General features: G+C 42.0%; 2 protein-coding genes across 3 annotated transcripts; both read left to right on the forward strand.

The window, feature by feature from the left end:
• The first annotated feature begins 685 nt into the window (after positions 1 to 685).
• Positions 686 to 16680, forward strand: LOC117495263 (dimethylaniline monooxygenase [N-oxide-forming] 5-like). The gene is made up of 11 exons (XM_034146418.1): positions 686 to 790; positions 2219 to 2357; positions 11049 to 11237; positions 11332 to 11497; positions 12468 to 12610; positions 12691 to 12890; positions 13610 to 13745; positions 13835 to 14054; positions 14148 to 14220; positions 14559 to 14811; positions 15333 to 16680. Exons 2-11 carry the CDS (start codon positions 2226 to 2228, stop codon positions 15480 to 15482), a joined length of 1662 nt encoding a protein of 553 aa, XP_034002309.1. The 5' UTR covers positions 686 to 790; positions 2219 to 2225; the 3' UTR covers positions 15483 to 16680.
• A 1143-nt stretch (positions 16681 to 17823) lies between these two features.
• Positions 17824 to 22611, forward strand: LOC117495262 (dimethylaniline monooxygenase [N-oxide-forming] 2-like). Of its 2 annotated transcripts, none has more exons than XR_004557169.1 (11): positions 17824 to 18202; positions 18598 to 18738; positions 18943 to 19131; positions 19246 to 19411; positions 19527 to 19669; positions 19833 to 20032; positions 20177 to 20410; positions 20776 to 20869; positions 20983 to 21055; positions 21167 to 21236; positions 21326 to 21548. XR_004557169.1 is itself a non-coding variant. In XM_034146417.1 (11 exons), the coding sequence occupies exons 2-11, from the start codon at positions 18607 to 18609 to the stop codon at positions 21686 to 21688; spliced, it is 1692 nt and encodes a 563-aa protein (XP_034002308.1). In that variant the 5' UTR covers positions 17824 to 18202; positions 18598 to 18606; the 3' UTR covers positions 21689 to 22611. The 2 variants fall into 2 exon arrangements, 1 of the variants encoding a protein (XP_034002308.1); XM_034146417.1 differs by having other exon boundaries at positions 20776 to 20897; positions 21326 to 22611.
• Positions 22612 to 22791: the final 180 nt, after the last annotated feature.

Raw genomic sequence — 22791 nt, forward strand, 5'->3', positions numbered from 1 at the left:
CCAGTGTGGACGAGAACATGATGCGCGCGAGGAGGTAGCGCTTTCTTTTTATTTCTTTAGCCTTCTTTAACAAATATAATAGGCTGGATGGTGGACTTTGTGACCAAATGATTTATGATTTATTTCTGGGTTTTACATGTTGATATCGAGGTGATGCAGTATAAGAAAAATATGTTCATCACAATGATTACTAAATAGATTTTGCACATTCCACATCAAACCTATTTATTTCGACATCAATCTGTTTGTTCAGCTTCTTGAAGAATCAACAAATGTCACATGAGTTTTTGCACATAGTCAAACATGAAGTCAGCTACAGTTTAATTCACTGCACTGCGTTTTGCCTGCTATACAGTATAAATTATATTGTGTGTTTCCTGTATAGACCTTAATCTTAATGTATATAATTATGCCTGTATGGTCACGTGATTACACTGTGTTATGTTTGGTGCATTTTAATGTGCTGCTGAGTAATCCCTGAGGGGTTGTACTTGAATGATTTGATTGTAATGATTTTTAATAAAAAAATGGGGATCAAATCTGAAACTGTCATGACTCATGACTGACGGATGGACAGACAGGCAGACAATCGTTGTTACTCAGTTACATTAGCACTCTTCCAAATTCAGTACACAAAATGAAATTGTCAACCCACTGGATTTACGTAACAATTTAACTCAAAAGTGGGCTGGATTAAAGAAATCCTAGACCTAGACCATAAGAGACCGCCTCACTATAAAAGAATGTGCTCAGAAGATGCCAAAGAAGAAATCAACTCGTAAGGATTGAGGTAAGAAAGAGACCTGCCACACTCTAGTTCTGCTATATTTTACAGGATCATAGTATTTTGTGTTGCATGTGTTAAAAAACATGCTTATATTTCAGTGAGATTTGTGAAAATTATCAAACTGCAATCTGACTTGTTTTTTTGGCACTCACAATCTCATTTTCATAGCCAAAAATGCACAACTCATTTCATTTAAAATATGTTTAGTGCTTTCAAAGAAGTGTGAGATCTGAAGTTATTTATATTTCTAGCAACTGAGAAAGTGTAATGACACAACCTGGGTTTGAGTAAGTCAATGCATAACAGATCAGTAATAATGACTTTTAAAAGTAAAAATATATTTTCCAAACATTAATCTAATGCACGATTAAATCAAATCAAGTTTTATTTATATAGCACATTTATAAACGATTTTCGGTCGAGCCAAGGGGCTGTACAAATAATAAAAATACCCTACAGTAAAGACATTATACAGCTAATACAACAGCACAGTTTGATCAGAATATCAGTATGAGGAAAAACGACACCCTCTGTCCTTAGTCCCTCACATCGTACAAGGAAAAACTTCCGGAGAAAAACCCACAGTTTAAAGGGAAAAAATGGGAGAAACCTCGGGGAGAGCAACAGAGGAGGGATCCCTCTCCCAGGACGGACGGACGATGCTGTGTGTAAATCGAAGAGATAATACGTTTTACAGCGTAGGTAGACCTAATGTTAGGAAATGCATGTGTCTATAATAAGGAGATGAATCCACGAGGATATCAACAACAATCCCGTGGGAGCCTTCAGGGAAGCAGCATGACGAGAGCCAGGCAGGACCCGAAGTCCACGACTTAATCCAGAACTCAGGATAGAGGATCCAGGGCACAGGACCACAGCAAGAGGATCAGCCTCGACTCCGGATCCCGGCGTCGATATAGACACAAAAGAAGAAACATTTGGCTGGGTTAATCGGAACATGAGAATACATAGACACAGACAGACAGAAGGAAGAACAAGCACTCCCTTAGAATAGGTTGAGGGAAAAGGGTAGCAAGTAAGAGAGTAAGAAACAGAGGTGGAGAGGCACACGCAGGGAACAAAGTCCCCACTGGAGTGGGACCTAGTGCAAACATGACGCATGATCTGATCTGCCTTCTTTTTTCTGTTGTGGCTTGTTTACTCGAACTTGCTGGAACATATGCATAACATTTCAATGTAAACTTGCAAAACAGTTGTGCCAAATTAAAGTCAAATTTGACGTTGCAGCACACCTTCAGATGTCCTGGAGTAGAGCAAGAAAATAGGGTCACTACTAATCCTCCGGTTTATATATTGGTATCTGCTTAACTTTCTCATGGATTAAAATGGGTGGGACTGAATGCTGAACATTTGGAAAGATGACCTTAAATCTGAGTTGAAATATGTGTTTTTTTGCTCTCCTTATTGCAGCTGCATCATGGTCCACAGAGTAGCAGTGATCGGGGCAGGCCCCTGTGGTCTCACCAGCATGAAGGCCTGTCTGGAGGAGGGCATGATGCCAACCTGTTTTGAAAGCAGCAATGACATTGGTGGACTTTGGAGTTTCAAGGCAAGTCAGCACTAGCAAATAATCTTATGTGTATTCCCCAACCCATAGAACTTCCACTGAGTTAAAGTGGACCTATCATGCTATATTTGAATAATATATTGTAGGGCCATACCTATATAAAACATGTCTGTAACGTTTTTTTTTTCAAAATACCAAACAGATCATGCATTTTAGCCATGCCTCATTTCGCTCTATTTGCTGTATTCCAGCCCTGTTTTTGCAAGGGCTGATTCTGTGGCAAATGAGCTGCAGCTCACCACGCCCCCCTCCAAAGGGGCGTCATGTTACCATGCTGTTACCATGCCACGGCAACCTCTCATTCCCCTGATAGGTGGAGAGTTGCCCATATAGGCGGAGCTCCCTGTTTCTGACGTCAGAACAATTTCAAACAAAGGCATTATGACGGGGCGCGCGGCCCCCCCCCCTCCCGAGAGCGGGCCGCGGTGCGTTCAAGGACCTCAGTAGAAAATCCGGCTCTGTGTCAGCCCCCGATGAGCCAATCTTCCTGTTATGGAAGGTGTGGCGGCGGAGTAGGCCACCAGAGAGTACTATAGCTTCTTAGCTGTGGCCCCACAGCTGCTTGCATGTCCCCTGAACATAGTTTTATGGGGAATGGAAGCCCAACTGTGTACTGACAGAGTGGGTGGACGGGGCACTGAGACTGGGTTACTCACTCCAGTTTTGCAGCGTCCCTCCTCCATTCAGGGGCATAAGGTGGTGTGTGTGTGAAAAATGCATTCAGTAAAAACGATTGCATTCATCCCAGAGTAAGAGTCATCTCTCTCCACAATTCCGCTTTTTCCCATAATGTCTCGTTGAGATCGGCAAGGTCGTTTTCATACGATGTTAATTGGGCACCCATTATGAGACACAATTCCCCACTCGCCGCCCCAGTTGTAACTCCAGTATAGGAGGTAGCCAGTGGGCGCGTGCATGTGAGTGTGATTAACCACAGGAAGTGCTGTCAAAGCGCTGTGCGGGTGTGCGGCCCCCGTGACGCAGCGTCCACACGGCGGCGTGCGTTGAAGCTTGCCGTGAGCTTGTCTGAAACTCGACCAACAACCAATCACATGAATCTCCCGCCCCGGACACACAAGGTTTGATTGGCTAGAGCTTGTACTGGCATATGATTTGATTGGCTGACGCTTCCGCCGAAGCTTCAAAAGTTGAACAACAACTTTTGAAGCGAGCAACACGAGCAAAGCGAAGCAACGCTCCCACAATGCAGTTCGGCAAAGCGTGACGAGAGAGGTGACTTGAGAGAGGACTTGAGTCGGTCGGTACGCCGACAGGACACGGGAAGCTGGCATCGACAGGACACGGGGAGCTGGCGTCGGCCGGAGAGCCAACAGGAGACGAGGTGCTGGAGTCGGCCGGTACGCCGACAGGACACTGGGAGCTGGCGTCGGCCGGAGAGCCAACAGGTGACGAGGAGCCGGAGTCGGCACCATGGCTGCTGGGTCCGGTACTTGAGCCGGAACCATGGCTGGAACTGGAGCCGGAACCATGGCTGCTGGGACCGGAACAGAGGCCTGGACCATGGCTGTATGGGCCGGTTCTGGAGCAGGGACCATGGCTGCTGGGGGTGAGGCGAGGCGAGCCAGGCGATTGGTTCAAAACCATCGACCTGAAGGACGATTACTTTCATGTCAAAATTGTTCCAAAGCACAACCCTGTCTCCTAGAAATTACGTTCCCACAAAACTAAACTGCATTCTCAAATACGTTTCGCAAGAAACGTATTTCCTTCCACGTTACGTTTGTTATGAACATATCTTAAATACGTTTATTTTCTACATATCTTCTAGAAACCTATTTTCTCTCATATGACGTTTGTTATGAACGTATCTTAAATACGTTTGCTTTCTACCTATATTTGCCATTTCTTTTCTAGCTTATAATAATGATAATAGTCATTTATTAATATCATTTTAGAGCAAACTTATTTTCGCGCTGGCTGGCGGCTGACTTTTCAGTTGACCAAATCCGTTATTATGCTGGTTAATGCTTAATAATCACAATATTGTTTGTAGTCGTTTCATACAGCATTCTCAATTACGTTTAACAAGAAACGTCTTTTGTCCCACGTTATGTTTGTTCTGAACATATCTTAAATACGTTTGCTTTCTACCTATCTTTGACATGTCTTTTCTAGCTTATAATAATGATAATAGTCATTTATAAATATCATTTCAGAGCACACATTTGAAATCGACGATCTGGCTTGATATCCTATGGTTAAATTAAAATCAGTAGGCGAGGCTGTAATTTCGCCAGCTGCGAGGCAGAAAATAATAGTTTTAACATGCCAAAAAGCTGCTGTGTCGTTTATTGCACCTCAAACATTAAAACAAATCCAGAGTTACGTGTTTCTGTACTTCCTCTAAGAAGAAAGGACAGTATACAACAGAAGAGCTCTGTGGCTTCAGGCTGATCGCCGTTCAAATGACAGCTGGTTTCCCCAAAAGTGGGCAGGGCTGTAAAGTGACGTAGGAAAGATCCTCAGCTCGCTGATTGGATGTTTTAGCCGCAATGCACGTCGGGATATGGTGTTAATGCGATATGAAATCCGAAAAAAAATCAGAATTTAGGATGGCCGAAGACACTACACTACCCATAATCCCCAGCTATCGTTTGGGACTACAGTCCCGTTGACAAACCCCGTGATTAATCTTCAAGCTCTGGGATTGGATGTTGGAGTGGCAGTGCGCCAAGGTTACGCCGAGCGCCAAACAGCTCTTTGAAATGGAACGAAACCACGGCAGACTTTCCAAAACTGGACTCGAACGCCCCCCCAGAACTACAGATGCTGGCTATTGTGTTTTGCAACATGTTCTATGGCACGTCTCTACTGGGAATTGTAGTTTTAAAAGACGTTTTCGTTTTTCCCAAAATTAGAAGTTGATTGTATTAAACTGTGTACAGCCCTGGAGGTTTAGGGGATAGGAAACAAATTGGTGTGTACAAATGTAAAACATGTAATTAATAAATGGGTGAAAATCGCTTGTGTCCATAATGGGAAGCATTAATATATACCCACATGCCAGCTCATTGTTACTTTGTAATTCTACTCCACTACAATTCAGAGGTTAACCTGGTATTTTTACTCCACTACATTTATTTTAGTTACTTTGCAGATTCTGATTATATAAAAAAAATATAAACAACCCTTAAATATAAACAACCCTTAAAGCAGACTTTAGTTACACCTGAGTAAAATTCAGGGAAAGGTGATTGTCAAGTGCCAACAATCAGAAGAGATATTAGTTGGTGCTTGAGAAGACTAAACATTTATCTGCAGATCTCTATAAAGTATATTCATTACTCGTTATTCTCTACTAATAGTTAATTAAAGACTGTATATAATAGCTATTTTGCACATCCCTTTCAAGATTTTCTAAGGTTTATTGACATATCATATACACAACTATGTTGAAGTTATGCAATTAATGAAAAACTTGGGTCACAGGTTCCTCAACAGTGCATTACAAGACATCTATCAATATGTGTGTATTCCTCCACCATTAAACTCAAATTCTGCACATGTCTTATACTATCTACATACATAAGAGTATAATTAATATATATATAATATCAGTTAAAATAAGTGCTTCAACACAGTTAACATTGCAGGAAAGCAATATATTAGACGTTAAGTACTTTGTCAGGCTTAATATTTATCTGTAGATAGATACCCCCAAAGCTTTTTTCTTATTTGAAAGAAAACCTAAAGTGTTCTTTAATGTGTTAATAAAGGTTAATTAGTTTGTCTGTTTTGCACATCCTCATATTAATATCAGGCACTAAACTGTTTTATTGTAGAGATCACTTACAGTATCTTCTTGATTTTTTATATTCTATATTTCTATCATTTACCTTCTACTTTCCCCCTATGAAAGTATGTACTCTTAATATTTTATTCATCAAATAACATTATTCAACAAAAATAACATTATTCAACAAAAATAATTAAATAACGTGCTTTAACCACTAGGCGGTGCACACAAGGTACACACAGCATACTAATAATAACTTTGTTAGTGTAGGACACTTATGTATGTATAACATCTGAAGATGTGTAGTTTTATTCATGTTTTTACATAATTGTACAGGATATTGCTATATTATTTCTCATGTTTTACTTCTACACATTAATATCTGATTTGTAAAACATCACAGACAGAAAGGTATATCCGTCATTTAATGGTAAGCTATTGAAATTGTGATTCCATAGATGTGTCTCCCATCACCCTAATCCCCTGACTATTCTCTCAACTCAGTATTTACATTCTTATATTCAAAGAAAATCAGTAATATCTTTAAAAACTACAAGTCCTTTTCTATCAGCTGTGCACCGTTATGGTGTAAATATAACCTATCTACCAATTGGATCAAATATAAAAGTCAGCCGTATTAGTATTGATACTGCAAGGAGACGTATTTTGTGAAAAGAAATGTAAGATGTTGTTTAATTGTTGATATATTTATGATCCACGTCACGTATTCAGTTTCGGCGGCAGTTCTTCCTGTTTGTCCAGAAGTCTTCTCATCAGGGCTCTATAAATAAAGAACTATGGCAGATGTGTAATATTTAATGCAGCCGAACCGTGTATTACAATGCCGTTATGTGATGACTTTCAAAGAGAAAAGCAAGAACACTCGGAATAAAGTATTATTATTATTTTTTTTAATGTTTTCGGATTTCACATCGCATAAACACCATATCCCAACGTGCATTGCGGCTAAAACATCCAATCAGCGAGCTGAGGATCTTTCCTACGTCTGTTTCCGGTATTGTTCCTGTAATGAAAGTTCACATTTATGCTACATTGAAGGGTGGAATTGACTACACATCTTCAGAAACATAATTTGCTTCAGATATATACTGTAACTCATAGCAATATTGTAACCATTAAGAAAAGCCAACTGCATTAAAAACCCAGTTAACAAACACAAGGTAAAGTATTTTTCCTTCAGTAATGAAGATGTAATTCCAATGTAGACACACCTGGGGTCGCTGTTCAGTCTGTTACGCTGAGCCATGCATTGTCTGGAACGTAAAAGGGACGAAGAAGACAAAGTGAAGTGACGTACTTCCGGTTCAATGTGAAAACATTCCCAGTTAAACCATAGATATATATAAAAACATATGTTTATATATATCTATGAGTTAAATAACATAAAGAAATCGCTTAATAAAAAGATAAAACACTGGCATGTAATTTACGTTTGGATTAAATAGAATGGTTTTGAATAATAGATGAGAGTAAAATCTACGTCACAGCCCCACCCACTTTTGGGGAAACCAATGCTGTCATTTGAACGGTGATCAAGCCTGAAGCCACAGAGCTCTTCTGCTGTCCTTAGAGGAAGTTTGAGGTGTTTGAGGTGCAATAAACGACACAGCAGCTTTTTGGCATGTTAAAACTCTGCCTCGCAGCTGGCGAAATTACAGCCTCGCCTACTGATTTTAATTTAACCATAGGATATCAAGCCCGATCGTCGATTTCAAATGTGTGCTCTAAAATGATATTAATAAATGACTATTATCATTATTATAAGCTAGAAAAGAAATGTCAAAGATAGGTAGAAAGCAAACGTATTTAAGATATGTTCAGAACAAACGTAACGTGGGACAAAAGACGTTTCTTGTTAAACGTAATTGAGAATGCTGTATGAAACGACTACAAACAATATTGTGATTATTAAGCATTAACCAGCATAATAACGGATTTGGTCAACTGAAAAGTCAGCCGCCAGCCAGCGCGAAAATAAGTTTGCTCTAAAATGATATTAATAAATGACTATTATCATTATTATAAGCTAGAAAAGAAATGGCAAATATAGGTAGAAAGCAAACGTATTTAAGATACGTTCATTACCTGGACGACCTCAAAGTCATATGAGAGAAAATAGGTTTCTAGAAGATATGTAGAAAATAAACGTATTTAAGATATGTTCATAACAAACGTAACGTGGAAGGAAATACGTTTCTTGCGAAACGTATTTGAGAATGCAGTTTAGTTTTGTGGGAACGTAATTTCTAGGAGACAGGGTTGCAAAGCACAGAAAGTATTTGCGTTTTGCATTCCAGGGTGTAGCCTACGAGTACAACAGACTACCGTTCGGCTACTCCCTATCCCCACGCATGTTCAGCAAATGTGTGGCCACTGTGCTCCAGCCGCTGCACGTCCATGGCATGAGAGTTTTCTTTTACCTGGACGACCTCAAAGTCATTGCCAGGTCCAGGGAACAGGCAATGTTTTGCACAGCACAATTGGTCCTACACCTAACCGAGTTGGGCTTTGCAATTAATTGGGAAAAGAGCACCCCCATACCTCACCAACAGGCGTTGTATTTGGGAGTGGTGCTCGATGCAGGCGCGCTGCGCGCCACCCTGTCATAGAGCAGGCGTGAGTCCCGGCTTCGGGCGGGTCACAGGCTGCGACAGGGGGCAACAGTGACAGCTTTAACTGGCATGCAGAATCTGGGTCTCATGGCGGCTGCTCACGTTGTGGTCCCGCTCGGGTTACTGCATATGCGCCGCCTGCAGAGGTGGTTCTCCAGCCTGCGTTTAGATCCCAAGGGGCACAAACGACGTCTGGTGACCATTCCCCCCTCAGTGGAGGGCAACCTCCGGTTCTGGGGGTCCCCGGATCTCCTCCGGAGGGGGTCTCCACTGGGACGGGTGACCTCCTACATCACAGTGTTCACAGAGAACAGGATGGGGAGAGGCCTGCCTGAAGAGAGCTAGAGGTGGGCGCTGGTCTCTAACAGAAACACGGCACAGCAACCTCCTAGAGCTACGGGCAGTAGTGTTGGTCCTCCCAGCATTTCAAACCCTTAATTCGGGGGAGACATGTAATGGTCAGGAGCGACAACAGCACCACAGTGGCATATATCAACAGGCAGGGCGGAGTCCGCTCCACCGCTTTGTTGACCACAGTGGGGAAACTGTGATTATGGGCTTCAGAGGTGGTGTTATTTCTGAGAGCCCTCCACATTCCGGGTCTGGAGAACAGGGGGGGCCGACCTCATGTCGAGGGGCGGCCCCCTGCCAGGCGAGTGGGCGCTTCACCCGGAGGTGGTGAAGCAGATCTGGGCCCGGTTCGGGACAGCAGAGGTGGATCTGTTCGCCCGCCGGCGCAACAGCCACTGTGCTCTGTGGTTCTCTATGGCTTTGAGCGACCACCCTTGGGGGGGGACGCGTCTGCACACGAGCCATGGCCAAGAAAGCTGCTCTACGCCTTTCCACCGCTGCGTCTCATTCTCCCTCTCCTGGGGAGAGTGAGGCGGAACGTCTGTCAATCATCCTAGTAGCGCCGGATCGCGTCAGGGCTCCGTGGTACTCAGGGATGACACAGATGAAGGTGGGCCAGCCCTGGGCGCTTCCCCAGTTCTGGGGGGCGATGTCTCAAGAGGCAGGTGCAATCGGGGCGTTACCCACTCTGGGCCGACCTCTCCAGGCTTGGCTCCTGAGAGGGACAGGCTAAGACAGGGTGGATTGTCTGATAGTGTTATTCAGTCTATCCAGGCAGCTAGAGCGGGATCCACCACAGCCTGTTACAGGCCGAAGTGGCTGGGATTCCTGCGATGGTGTGAGGAGCCCCTATCTTGTGAGTTGGGATCTATTTTGTCGTACTTACAGTTATTGGTGGACAGAGGGCTTGCTCATTCCACAGTGAAAGTGTATGCAGCAGCCATCTCGTCCTGCCATGAGGGATTTGACGGCAGGTCAGCCTTTTCTCAGCCACTAATGTTGCGGTTTTTACGGGGGGTCAGGAGGCTGCACCCAGTAGTGCACGCCTCCTCCCCGCAGTGGGACCTGCCGCTGGTGCTCGAGGCTCTGGTCTCAGAACCATTTGAGCCTCTGGAGCTCTCCTCCCTAAAAGCACTGTCGTGGAAGACAGCATTGCTACTTGCCTTAACATCAGCCAAGAGAGTGTCCGAGTTAACCGCTCTATCGGTGCACCCGAGTTGCTTGGTGATCCGGGGTGACCAGAGCGGGGCGACACTCAGACCGAACCCCTCCTTTGTGCCCAAGAGCCTAAGGAGTGCGTTCAGGTCGAGGGCTATTCAGTTGGGGGGCTTTAATCTTCCACCCCATAGTGGGGCGAGGGAGGCTAAATTGCACCTCCTCTGCCCGGTGCATGCGCTAGCGTGTTATGTGGAGCCCACGGCTGCCCTTAGACGCACTGAACAGCTGTTTGTGTGCTTCGGGGACGGGGTGATCGGGAAAGCCCTGTCCAAGAAACGCCTGGCAGGCTGGCTCTGCGAGGGCATTGCACATGCCTACGAACAGGCGGGGAGAGCCTTCCCCACGGGGGTCCGTGCACACTCTACACGAGCTATGGCTGTGTCAACAGCCTTATTTAACGGCATGAGTGTGAGGGTAACCAACATTCTTCAATAGATAGACTAAACAGCTGAGGACACTGAATTACTTTAGTTGTCGGTTATGGCTCGGGGTCATCTACACCCCGAGAAGGATGTGTTCCAGGTGTCCCGGTCATAAACTGGTAACAACAACAACATGCTAGGGCAGCCCCTCCTTAAGGGAGATAGCGGTTGTCCAAGGTTGGGCATCTGCGTCAGAGGGCGAAGGAGGACATGCAGGGCAAATTATTCCCTGACACTTACCAGCGTTTTGGTTTCCTCCCGTTTCCTGTCATTAAAAACCTCTTCTCTGCAGGATGTGTCGGAGCCAAACAGGGCCAGCATCTACCGTTCCCTCACCATCAACATCTCCAAGGAGATGATGAGCTTCAGCGACTTCCCCGTCCAAGCTGATTACCCCAACTACATGCACCACTCAAAAATCCTCAATTACTTTAAGATGTATGCAGAACATTTTAAACTGCTGAAACACATCCGCTTCCAGGTAACAACATCCAATTTAGTATGTGGTTTAATATTTCCGGTGCAATTTAAAACTATAACTTCAAACAAATCTACTGTGTTCATTTATTTTTTAGACCTTGGTGAAGAATGTCAACCAAAGACCAGACTTTTCTCGCACTGGTCAGTGGGAAGTGGTGACAGAAAACAAAGATGGGCAGGAGGAGAGGCATGTCTTTGATGCAGTTATCTGCTGTTCGGGTCACTACAACTACCCTAACTTGCCTTTGAAAGAGTTCCCAGGTAAATACATTTTTTTTTTAAATGCACCTCAGACCAGGCTTAAAGGTAGGGTAGGTAATTCACTTCAGAAACACTTTTTGTTATATTCCATGGAATGCTCTTAACATCCCGATAGCAATGAATAAATTAAATGCTTTGACAATAAATATATACAAATATTTCATCTGTGGAAGCCGTGGCGCTGTAAAAAACAAGACCAATCATTTTAGCTGGCCCGGTTAAAATAACTGGATGGCCTACCTGCCTGTCAGCCTTCCATCTCGTGCACAAACTTATCTCGTGCCCTGATTGGTCACGTTCGTGTGTGTTCCTCTGTAAGGAAGTCTGAAGGAAGGGGCAGATTTTTTTCGGTTGTGTACTTTCAAATTCTAGCTTACTCGAGCTGGTTTCTCCATTCTTACCTTCCCTACCTTTAATGGATTATTTTGTTTTTCACTTATAGCTGTTGGCACAAGATACCAATATGTGTTGAAACGTTCCACTTTTAAATGCCTCAATGGCCTCGCCCTGCCCTACCTTTCTAAATTGCTACACCCCTATGCGCTTTCTCAGGTCAGCTGATCAACTGCTCCTGAATGTTTACCAGAACAAAGTGAAAATTGAGAGCTGTGAAATAATCTGCCCCTGCAAATTAGACAGGCCATTAAACTGTCTGTTTTTAAATCTCTTTTTAACACCCACCTCTTGGACACTTTGTAGATTGTTGCTTTTATTGCTTTTAATAGTCTATTGTTTTTTATATTTGGCTGTTATTATTTGTATTCTTGTTTATTCTTGTTTCTACCTTTATCTCTTTTTTTAAAACTTATTTTATGGTTTGTGAGCTGAGCTGTGGGATTTTTTGTATTTTATTTATTTCTCTGTACAGCACTTTGGTCTGGAGGTTTTAAAGTGCTTTACAAATAAAGCTGTGTTGTATTTTATAACATGTGAAACACAGTAATAATGACATCACTCTGCTGTGTTTCAGGAATTGAGACATTTGAAGGAAAATACTTCCACAGCTGGGACTACAAGGGGCCTGAAGACCTTATCGGGAAAAAAGTGGTGGTCATCGGCATCGGTAACTCAGGAAGTGACATCGCTGTGGAGAGCAGCAGAGTGGCAGAGCAGGTTGGGAAGTATTTTCTGTTTGCTCTTGTCCTCCTTCTTCATGCTAATTTGTGTGTCTGACTTTTGCCTTTGTGGTGCAGGTGTATCTGAGCACTCGTAGTGGAGCCTGGGTCATGCGTCAGGTTTCTGACAACGGCCTGCCAGTGGACATAAAGTACCTCACACGCTTTGTCCACATCCTCACCCAGGTGCTGCCTATCAGAATCCTCAACTGGCTGTGTGAGTCAAAACTCAACGCCATGTATGACCACACCATGTATGCCCTCAAACCCAAACACAGGTAGGTGCAGCCAGGGTGACAACAATTATTACTGCGAATATTGGACCACTTCCTCACATTCTGTTGCTGAAGTGAGAAGAAGATAAAGTCACGTTAAAGCATTTCATCTTACATAGTGAAGAAAGCTGGTTAGTTAGTCCCTTTATACAATGATGGACAGTAAATAAGCCCATTCACTCAAGTACTGCACTTTCACTTGGAACAATTTTGAGGTACAGCTACTTTGATTGAATATTTCCACATACTACTACTCCCTAACAATTCATAACAAGTCAAATATTGCACTTCTTACTTAACTTAATATATTTGATAACTTTAGTTGTTTGAAGATTCGGATTGGTAATACAAAATAAGATTAACAAATAGTTTATCATGTACTATGATAGGCTTAGATAAACTTTATTCATCCCTTATAATCACAAGCTTAAAAAAAGAGCTCCACCTTTACCAGAAGCAGCTTTAAAGTCACATTAAAACATAAATAAATATAATACAATTATATAATATATTTTTCTCTGAAAATGCTGTTGTGCAGAGTGAGTTTAACTCGTATTTTGATGCCAATACTTTTGAATAAATTAAGTAAGATTTTGAATGTGTGACTATTACTTGTAGAAGAGTATTTCTACATTGTAGTATTATTACTTTTGCTGAAGTAAAAGATGTAAGTAGTTTATCTCCCTTGTTGTCCACACCTCTTTTTCCTGCTGCCTCCTCAGATTCTTCAGTCAGATCCCGGTGATCAACGATGATCTGCCTCTAAGGATTCTGTCTGGGTCTGTCATCATCAAACCAAATATGAAGGAGATCTGTGGCTCGTCCGTGGTGTTTGAGGATGGCAGCACTGTGGAAAATGTAAAATAACTTAGTTTCCAAGGATATATTCTATCTTTATTTGAAGCAAAATTCAAGGCTATCTCTTACTTATCTCTTCCTCTTTATAGGTGGATACGATCGTGTTTGCAACAGGTTACAACTATGATTTTCCATACTTGCCAAGTAGTTCTAAGTACATGTCTGGGCATCGTCTGGGAATGTACAAGCACGTTTTTCCTCCAAACCTGGAGCATCCCACTCTGGCTGTGGTGGGTTTCATCCATGCCTTTGCAGCGATCATGACACAGGCTGAAATGCAGGGCCGCTGGGTCTCACGAGTCTTCAAAGGTGAGGCTTTACCAGTTTATCATCTACCACTTTTCTAGATACTTTTCAAACAGACCATATACCTTTGTCTGTCTTCTGTCTTTTGCATTTCAGGACTTGCCAAGCTGCCCTCAAACCAGGCCATGATAAAGTCTGTGGACAAGGACACCAAGGACATCGAGAAAACGTAAAACTAATATTCCTCTGCTAGGTTATTTATTGCAAACAACATTGTCAATTCCTTTGATAATATCTTAAGGTTCTTCAAATTAGATTCAAGATTCAAGGCTTTTATTGTCATTCGTACATAGCTACCGTGTAGTTATGTTGATGAAAATCTTAGGTCACAGGCTCCCCCAACAGTGCAACACAATAAAACAGATAAAATAGAATAGAAGTAGTGCCATAAGAGTCTATATACAAGTGATAAATAATGTGTAATTAAATTGCTTTGTTAATAAATAGTAAACAAAGGTTTGAGTGCAACAAATTCCTATATTCATTTCCGATCCATCCTATCCACAGCTACATTGTGTCAAGGTTGGCACCCCTGCACGTGGACTTTGTTACCTACATGGATGACTTAGCAGGAGAGATTGGGGTGCGGCCCAGTCTGCTCTGGCTCTTCTTCACAGACTACCAAATGTTCAAGATGCTTCTGTGGGGACCTGTCACCAGCTACCAGTACCGCTTGATGGGACCAGGGAAATGGGACGGAGCCCGCAGAGCAATCTCAACCACGTTGAACCGCGTGTACCAGCCCCTGAAAACCAGACAGGTCTGAAATAAACACGGTTTCTTCATAAGACTCCTATGAAATTAAATAAATGCATTATGAACATGTCCAATATCGAAAACACGTTCATCTCAGTGGGCTTTACAGATTAACAAACATAGATGACAGTGTTAAAGATTAAAACAATTACAAGAAACAAATTAAAAGACAGGATACAAATAAAATAGATAATAGAAAAAATACGAAAAATTGTAGCAGTCAGGAGGACAAACATAGGCTTATCTTAAACCAGCTCTAACTATAGGCTTTATTAAATAGGAAGGTCTTCAACACACTCTTAAAGTGTTCAACACTGTCTGCCTCCCTAATAAAAACAGGAAGTTGGTTCCACGGAAAAGGAGCTTGGTAGCTGAACGCTCTGGCTCCTGGTCTAGTTTTGCGGACTCTTTGAACTAATCGAAGACCTCCACTCTGGGAGCGTAATTAAAATATATTTTGGTGGTCCTAAACATGAAATAATGTTTGTATATATCCAACTAAACGTTCCCTCCCATCCCTTACAGCTGGAGACAAAAGAAGCCTCTGTTGCTGGCAGCCTGTTGAAGCTGAGCCTGACCCTCATGGCTGGAGGAGCGGCCGTCTACTACATCCATGTGCGCAACCCGACCACCATCCCCACTCTGCTGGCCAACCTGCGGCCACAAACAGCCTAACATGTTGAATCAAACATGGTCATATATGCAGACCAAATACTTTACTTGTTTCCTTAAGTAATATAGTTAAATGAACTCCTGATTGGGTTGTGATTATGGGAATACCACTGTTTAAGCTGCTTTTAAAGCTAAAGCTATTACTGCTGCTATATGTTTAGTTTATTCAAATGCCATATCCTTTTTTCTTAAGAAAGTCCACTGTATATGCACATTTTCAATCCAAAAAGTATGGTAAAGTGACAAAATCCTGGTTTTCAATTGTAGATCCACACAATCGTTCACTGCTAATGATTACTGTCAGAAATGTCCTACAGCAAACTCTTAGTGTATTGAAAAAGTAATACTGAGTTAAAGTGTAAAAGAATGGAATTCAAAGTTGGTAGTGGATGTAAAAGTATTTTCTTGTTTGCGTATAAACACAAGCAGGTCTGTTAACATTTGCTGGCTTGTAAAATGTCAACCATAACTACATTAACCAGATATATGCATAGCCGTGGGAACATGTTTCAATTGGGGGGTGCTGTGGGGATGACACCAGGGCTGTACACCTGAATATATACACTATATTTAAAGTAATTCAGCCACTTCAGGGGACCATGGGACTCACATCAGTTAGCATCAGAAGTAAAAAGGCAAAAGCATTTAAAACTACCATTTATCAAAGTATTTTACTTAGAAAAGCTGCAGTGTGACCATGAGTGTGACCCACATACTTTAAGAGTCGTGTTTACATAGTCAATGTTACCCAACACAAAGGTTCCTGTTGAGCTACACCTCCCTTTTTGGTCCCATCTGCCAAATATTGAAAAATAACCCAATAACCTACATAGATTTATTGTTTTATTCCGGGATGGTGAAACTTTAGAAGCTCCAATACTGGACGAATACGTAGATTATATTTCCCACTCATGGATTTAGGCATCCATAGCCGTGGGAACATGTTTCAAATGGGGGGTACTGTGGGGATGACACCAGGGCTGGTTCTGACCAATTTGCTAACCTAGGCAAGATTTTAGCTGGCAATGAAAAACCTCTACAAAAGACCAATACACTACAAAAAGATAAACGTATTGACATGGTGGACATATATGTGTGTCATAAGCTTTTAAATCACAGAGAATGTAAGGGAATGTTAAACAAATATAAAGACATCTCACTCTTTGAGTAGACCCATTAATAAAGACTAATCAAGAGAAAGCCCTCTGTGTGTGTGTTGTTGATCATGTGGTGGGGGGCGGGGTTATTGAAACTACAGGAGAAACGGGGGGAAAGTCAAATGTGTTGTGAAGCAAGCATAGGATGCTATGAGATTATGTATAGGCCTACTGCATTTACACCTACATCATTTATATCGTGTATTTCGTCAGTGTTTTTTTTTTGTTTTGTTGCCAGAATCGCTCGCGGCACCTGGAGAAGAAAAGACACCGCTTCCGCTTCCAGTGTTTACTCGAGTTTACAATCCGAGTGTTTCAACCATGGATGTATAATAAGAGTTTGAGCATATATTCTCAGTGGCGGCGCCAGGGTATGGCTGGGGTAGGCTACAGCCATACCAAGAAATGGCTTAGCCCCACCTCAGCCCCACCATGAAAAATGATGTTAAAGTAAGCAAAATAAAGTCCGTCAACTCGCGCGGAGTAAATTGCACAGACAGCAGTTAGTAAGATTGATTTCAGTAGCCACTTGTCTGGAAATACCGAAGACTAGAAACAGTTTTGAAAACTTTTGTCACGTAGTGATCATCTTCTCAATAAAACATCTTTGATAATGTCTTCTGGCCAATCAGAATCACGATAACGGCGTGGTGTTGTTACAGGAAGTCCCGACGGAGAATACTTTTGCTGTAGTACATCTCTATACTTCGATACAACATTACGTGTTGATTTAATAAGACTGTTTGATAATTGATATGTGTGGGCTGTCTTTCATTTTGACACACAGAACAATGGGGGCTATCCACCCTTATCCACAATGTAAAGTAATTCACACAGCCTCTTTCCTCTTCTCTGTGAGGAGCAGCACTGCTGCAGCAGGTTCAGCTTTCAGAACAAAGTAACAAAACAAAAATGGCATTCATTTTTTTTTAAATGTGTAGTAATAGATGTATGTATTTTTCTTCTCAAGAGAGTACCAGAATGTGTATTTTGTGTTAGTATTTCAAAAAATCTCCTGGGGGAGAATCCCCCAGACCCCTCTGCAGGGGTTGGGTTTTCAGCATGTCAACTCTTTCACCTGTGGGGAAATTGCAGGATTGGCTCCAGGTCGCCCTTTTCGTTTACTACAAGACATTGCAAATACTGACTTGAGCCCCACCACTGTATGGGTTAGCCCTACCATAGATTACCCAACAAAAATACTCTGGAGCCGCCACTGTATATTCTGAATATATAGGCTACTCAAAATGTTGAAATGCTCATTCATGATGCTCTGAATTTCAGAGGATCATACTATGTGGTTTAATGGGCATGTAAAAAGTTAACTTTAGCTTCCTTTCTCTTTTAATTCCCTCTGGAGATTTTTTATTTTATGGTGCCAGAGAAAAAACTTATTTTGGGGCCAAGAGCTGTCCCGCTGAGGTGTAAACAGAAATACTGACTTGCAGGGTGACAGGGTCAAAGTGCATCGCCTGCAATAGCCTTCTGTAGATAAGAAACATGCAGTTCATGTGAATGTAGAGGCTGTTTGGCATTTTAGTCGCAGCTGACCGGGACTTGTAGAAGGTGAGAACAGTTTTTCAGACTTCAACAATGCAAACATTTATCTTTCTTGATGTTCACATATTACACATGCTGAAAAATTAGATATTTTACATTGCTGTTTTTGAATAAGTGTTACCTCTTCTTGTACCGAAAATGCTTAGCTTTGCTGAAATAATCATAATCCTTTGTTTTATCATTTTATTTAATTGTCTATTTAGTCTACTGAAGTAGTCCAACACTTGGTTCTGCATGTTATTTTGAGTTAATCTGAAGTAAAATGCTCTTAGCAAAAAGCTATGTTTATTTAAGAGGAGTGGATATATTAACAGATATTCTCTTGAATATGAATAAGTAAATTATGACGTATGCTGGTAAGGTGATCATAGCTGTTTAGACTTTTCGTCTTGTTTTCTCAGTTCTCAGCCATGGTGCGACGTGTGGCAGTGGTGGGAGCCGGCAGCTCTGGTCTGGCTTGCATCAAGATCTGCGTTGAGGAGGGCTTGGAGCCTGTTTGCTTTGAGAGCAGCGATGACATTGGCGGCTTGTGGAAATTTAAGGTGAGTGGGGGGCACCTTGAGTAGCCCACACATGAATGTAGTGGCCAGTTAAAGATTGGTATGATACTGTATGGCCTAAGAGCTCCCAACCTAATCTGGAATAAAATGATATTCAGTTTGAAAATAGATTGTGTGGCTTGTGTCAAAAGAATGATTGCAAACCTCAGTAAATTGTCCTTATCAAAGTTGTGTTTGTGCCAACAGGAGTCACCTGAGCCAGAGCGGTCCAGCATCTATCGCTCCTTGGTGGTGAACACCTCCAAAGAGATGATGTGTTACAGTGATTTTCCCATGCCTGCTGACTATCCAAACTACATGCACAACTCCCAGCTTCTGCAGTACTACAGGCTCTACGCTGACCACTTTGACCTGCTCAGATACATTCATTTCCAGGTCATCCTCCAGGAGTTCACTATCTTTTCACAAGTTTATACAACATACTATGTGAAGTTAAAGTTATCAATTCTTTCTTTCTTTTTTTTCTGAATGTGGTCATGCATGATACAGACCACAGTGAAGAGTGTTGCCCAGAGGCCGGATTTCTCTCTGTCAGGTCAGTGGGACATAGCGACAATTAACAAGGATGGCGAGGAGGAGAGAAACGTCTTTGATGCAGTTCTGGTGTGTTCGGGCCACTACACTCATCCGTCCTTACCCCTGTCAGGTTTTCCAGGTCTGTCAAATTCAAACATTTTACAGAATTTGATGAAAGAGCAACATTTATTTATTTTTTCATTCTTGCATATACTGCAACTGTTTTCCTTTTGCACCATCTGTGTCTTCTCCAGGATATGAGACGTTTTCTGGCAGGTGCTTTCACAGCTGGGAATACAAAGATGCAGATGCCTGCAGAGGAAAGAGGGTGGTGGTGGTTGGCATTGGCAATTCTGGAGGAGATATTGCAGTGGAGATCAGTAGATCTGCAAAGAAGGTAAGATGGGAAAAAAAGGAAAAGCTTTAATTTAGTTTGGCAGAGGAGCAGGGGATAGATGAAAACAATGTGTACTTAACTGCTATAAGATTGCACTGCACATTGTTATTTCAAAATATGTAACCCATGAATTCACATCTATTTTTTTTAATCACTCTGACAGACATTTCTCAGCACACGCCAGGGGGCCTGGGTGATTGGCAGGATGTCCAGTAATGGTCTTCCTCTGGACATGACCGCTATCACCAGACTCAACAACATGCTCACACTGCTTCTGCCCAATACTTTGGTCAACTGGGCAGCAGAGAGAGCACTGAACTACAAATATGACCACAGACTGTATGGTCTGAAGCCCAAACACAGGTGCCTCATGATTCCAGTGTGAAAATGCTGTCAGCTGTGCAGACTGTTACTGTATCTAATACAATGGTGTCATTTTGAATAGGATAAAATCTTTGTAACAAGGTGTATAGGTGGTTGATTCCTTTCATTTAATTTATTTCCAAGACTTATGGACAGAAGGCCTCTGATCAATGATGACCTCCCTGGTCGAATCCTTCTGGGAGCGCTTGCAATGAAAACCAATCTAAAAGGATTCAAAGACTCAGGAGTGGAATTTGAAGATGGCAGCGTGGAGGAGAACATTGATGCTGTGGTTTTCTGTACAGGCTATAATGGAACATTTCCATTCATGCCTTCAGTTTTAACTCACGGGCCTCAACGAGAACTGACATTGTACAAGTGAGTATGTTGTCGGTAGAGTTTGTATGTGTGATTTTAGTTTTTTTAAGTTTTACTAGTTGAAAATCCACACTAAAACTTAACAAACTCAGGCCCTGGGTTGTAAATGTTGTAATATTACCTTTCACATGAGAAGATAGATAGCATTTTTAACAAAACAAAAAAAAGATCCTAATTATACTTCAATAAATAAAAATATAGAAACATTTTACAGAGCATAAGATTGAATTGTGCTTAAATTGTGCTGTTTTAAAATAACATTTTAGTTAAAAAATATGCATCCTATGAGTTATTGTGTATATATATATATTAAAATATATTTTGTTAGTACTGCCATATATTAATATATACTTTGGTCATTTCAGGACACTGTTTCCTCCTTCTCTGGTACGACCCACACTGGCCGTCATGGGTCTTTTCCAGACCAAAGGACCAATCACGCCAATTGTGGAAATGCAGGTGCGATGGGCTGTCAAGGTCTTTACCGGTAAATTATTATGAGCTTTAAATGTAAACACACCCACTCGGGACTGAAAAGTGCAAGGTGTCAGCTGTTGTGTTTCATCTTCAAGGTTCGAGCTCTCTTCCACCTAAGGAGAAAATGCTGGAAGTCATCAAGTCTGAAAGGAAGAGGAACATGAAAAGGTAGACATCATCTTCACAATGAAGCTCATTCAAAAGAACAGGCAGATGTTCTTCCTGCACGTATAAAGTAAATCGTTTTTGAAATTTGAACCAATTGACTTGCTTTCTCAGCTATCCTTGCCCACGAACGGCAGCTCTCCAGGTAGAATACATCCCTTACCTGGATTTCATGGCAAAGGAGGTTGGTTCAGTTTATCTCGATATAAAATTGCGTTATCATTTGTATTGCACCTGTAAGACACAAACCTCATGATATACTTCCAATCACAGGTGGGTGTTCGACCAAACCTCCTGACACTACTGCTGACAGATCCTGTGCTCTGGGTGAGGATCTTCTTTGGTCCCTGCACTCCATATCAGTATCGTCTCACGGGGCCTGGACAGTGGGCCGGGGCCCGTCAGGCGATCCTCACTCAGTGGGAGCGATTGGCTCAACCCTTCAGAACCAGAGCGGTACCGGAGAGCAGGCCGTCTGCGATTTCTCCCTGGGCGCTTGTACTTGGAGGAACAGTTGCAATGGCTTTCATTCTGTCTAAAACTGAGATAACTCCAGTGCTGTCGGGTGCCGCCCAGTTTCTGGACAGGTGCAAGATGTTTCTGAAGGACTCCTGGTTCACTGTTACACCAGACTAAAATGATCATATTTGGGTACACTGTGTAACGAATATAACCCATGTTGCAATATGATGTACAATTATAATACAGACATCGATAATATTAATATCCTAAATATTCTAAGATTCATTGAAAGAAAAAAAAGTAAATGGATCAGGGAATTTTAAGACATTTAAAAAAAAAATTATTTGGTGTTTGGCTTGCAGAAAAAGAGACAGCCTCCCTCTTTTAATGTTGTGTATGATTGGAGTATATGTAATAATATGGTGCTACACAATTGTAAAAGTAGTTGGCACCCTTCTGATAGGTGTATCTGTTTCAAAGGTCAGAGAAAACTGCAATCTACCATCAGATAGCATAGAAAAACCTAAATTGAGGCTTATTAAAAACTATAATTATATGTATGTGTGTTTGTCGGACTGAGGTCAGCATGATACACAGAGCAGATTTAGCAGTGACCACATTATGTTGTTGGTTTACTTATTGTCTGTCATTTAATTCTGAAATGAATCGTGTACACCATGTATAGGTTGGTTATTTTGATAAAATACCTCTGTAGGGAATCAGGGAGAGGATAAGCCCAGAGAGTGTTGTTTACCTGGAGCAGCACCATCTCAGGCTTTTATGTGTTTCTTTAATCAGACCTATCTGTCTTATTTTGAAGTTCGTGTCTGGGAGCCGACAGGAAAAGTTCAACACCAATCACAAAAGGTACTTGTAAGTTGTAACGGAGGAGATCTCAGGTGGCCCTAGATCTTATTCTCCGTCATGTCTAGCTGTAGTACAGTATGCCGGTTTGCATGATAAAACGGATGCGTCACACACATATAGTGCTTCAGAGCTGCAAATGACTACTTCAGGTTGAACTTTGTATTCTGTTTAGCCAGTTTTGCTTCGTCTTGGTACTTATTAAACTTTCGGCGAAATTCGCCGTTTTGATTCCAAAATAGGTCGTTTGTGTGATTCATGTAGATCTGCAATAAAAATATTTTTGGGGTATGGGGGGGGTCTGGGACCCGGAGTAATCTGCGGCCGCGAGCTGTTATGTGCCATCATGACACGCATGGTGTTCTTTTTTTATATATTATAATGAAGCGCGAGCACAAGTCTTCCTGCCTGTC

Source organism: Trematomus bernacchii, unplaced genomic scaffold (assembly GCF_902827165.1).
Source record: "Trematomus bernacchii unplaced genomic scaffold, fTreBer1.1, whole genome shotgun sequence".
NCBI lineage: Eukaryota > Metazoa > Chordata > Actinopteri > Perciformes > Nototheniidae > Trematomus > Trematomus bernacchii.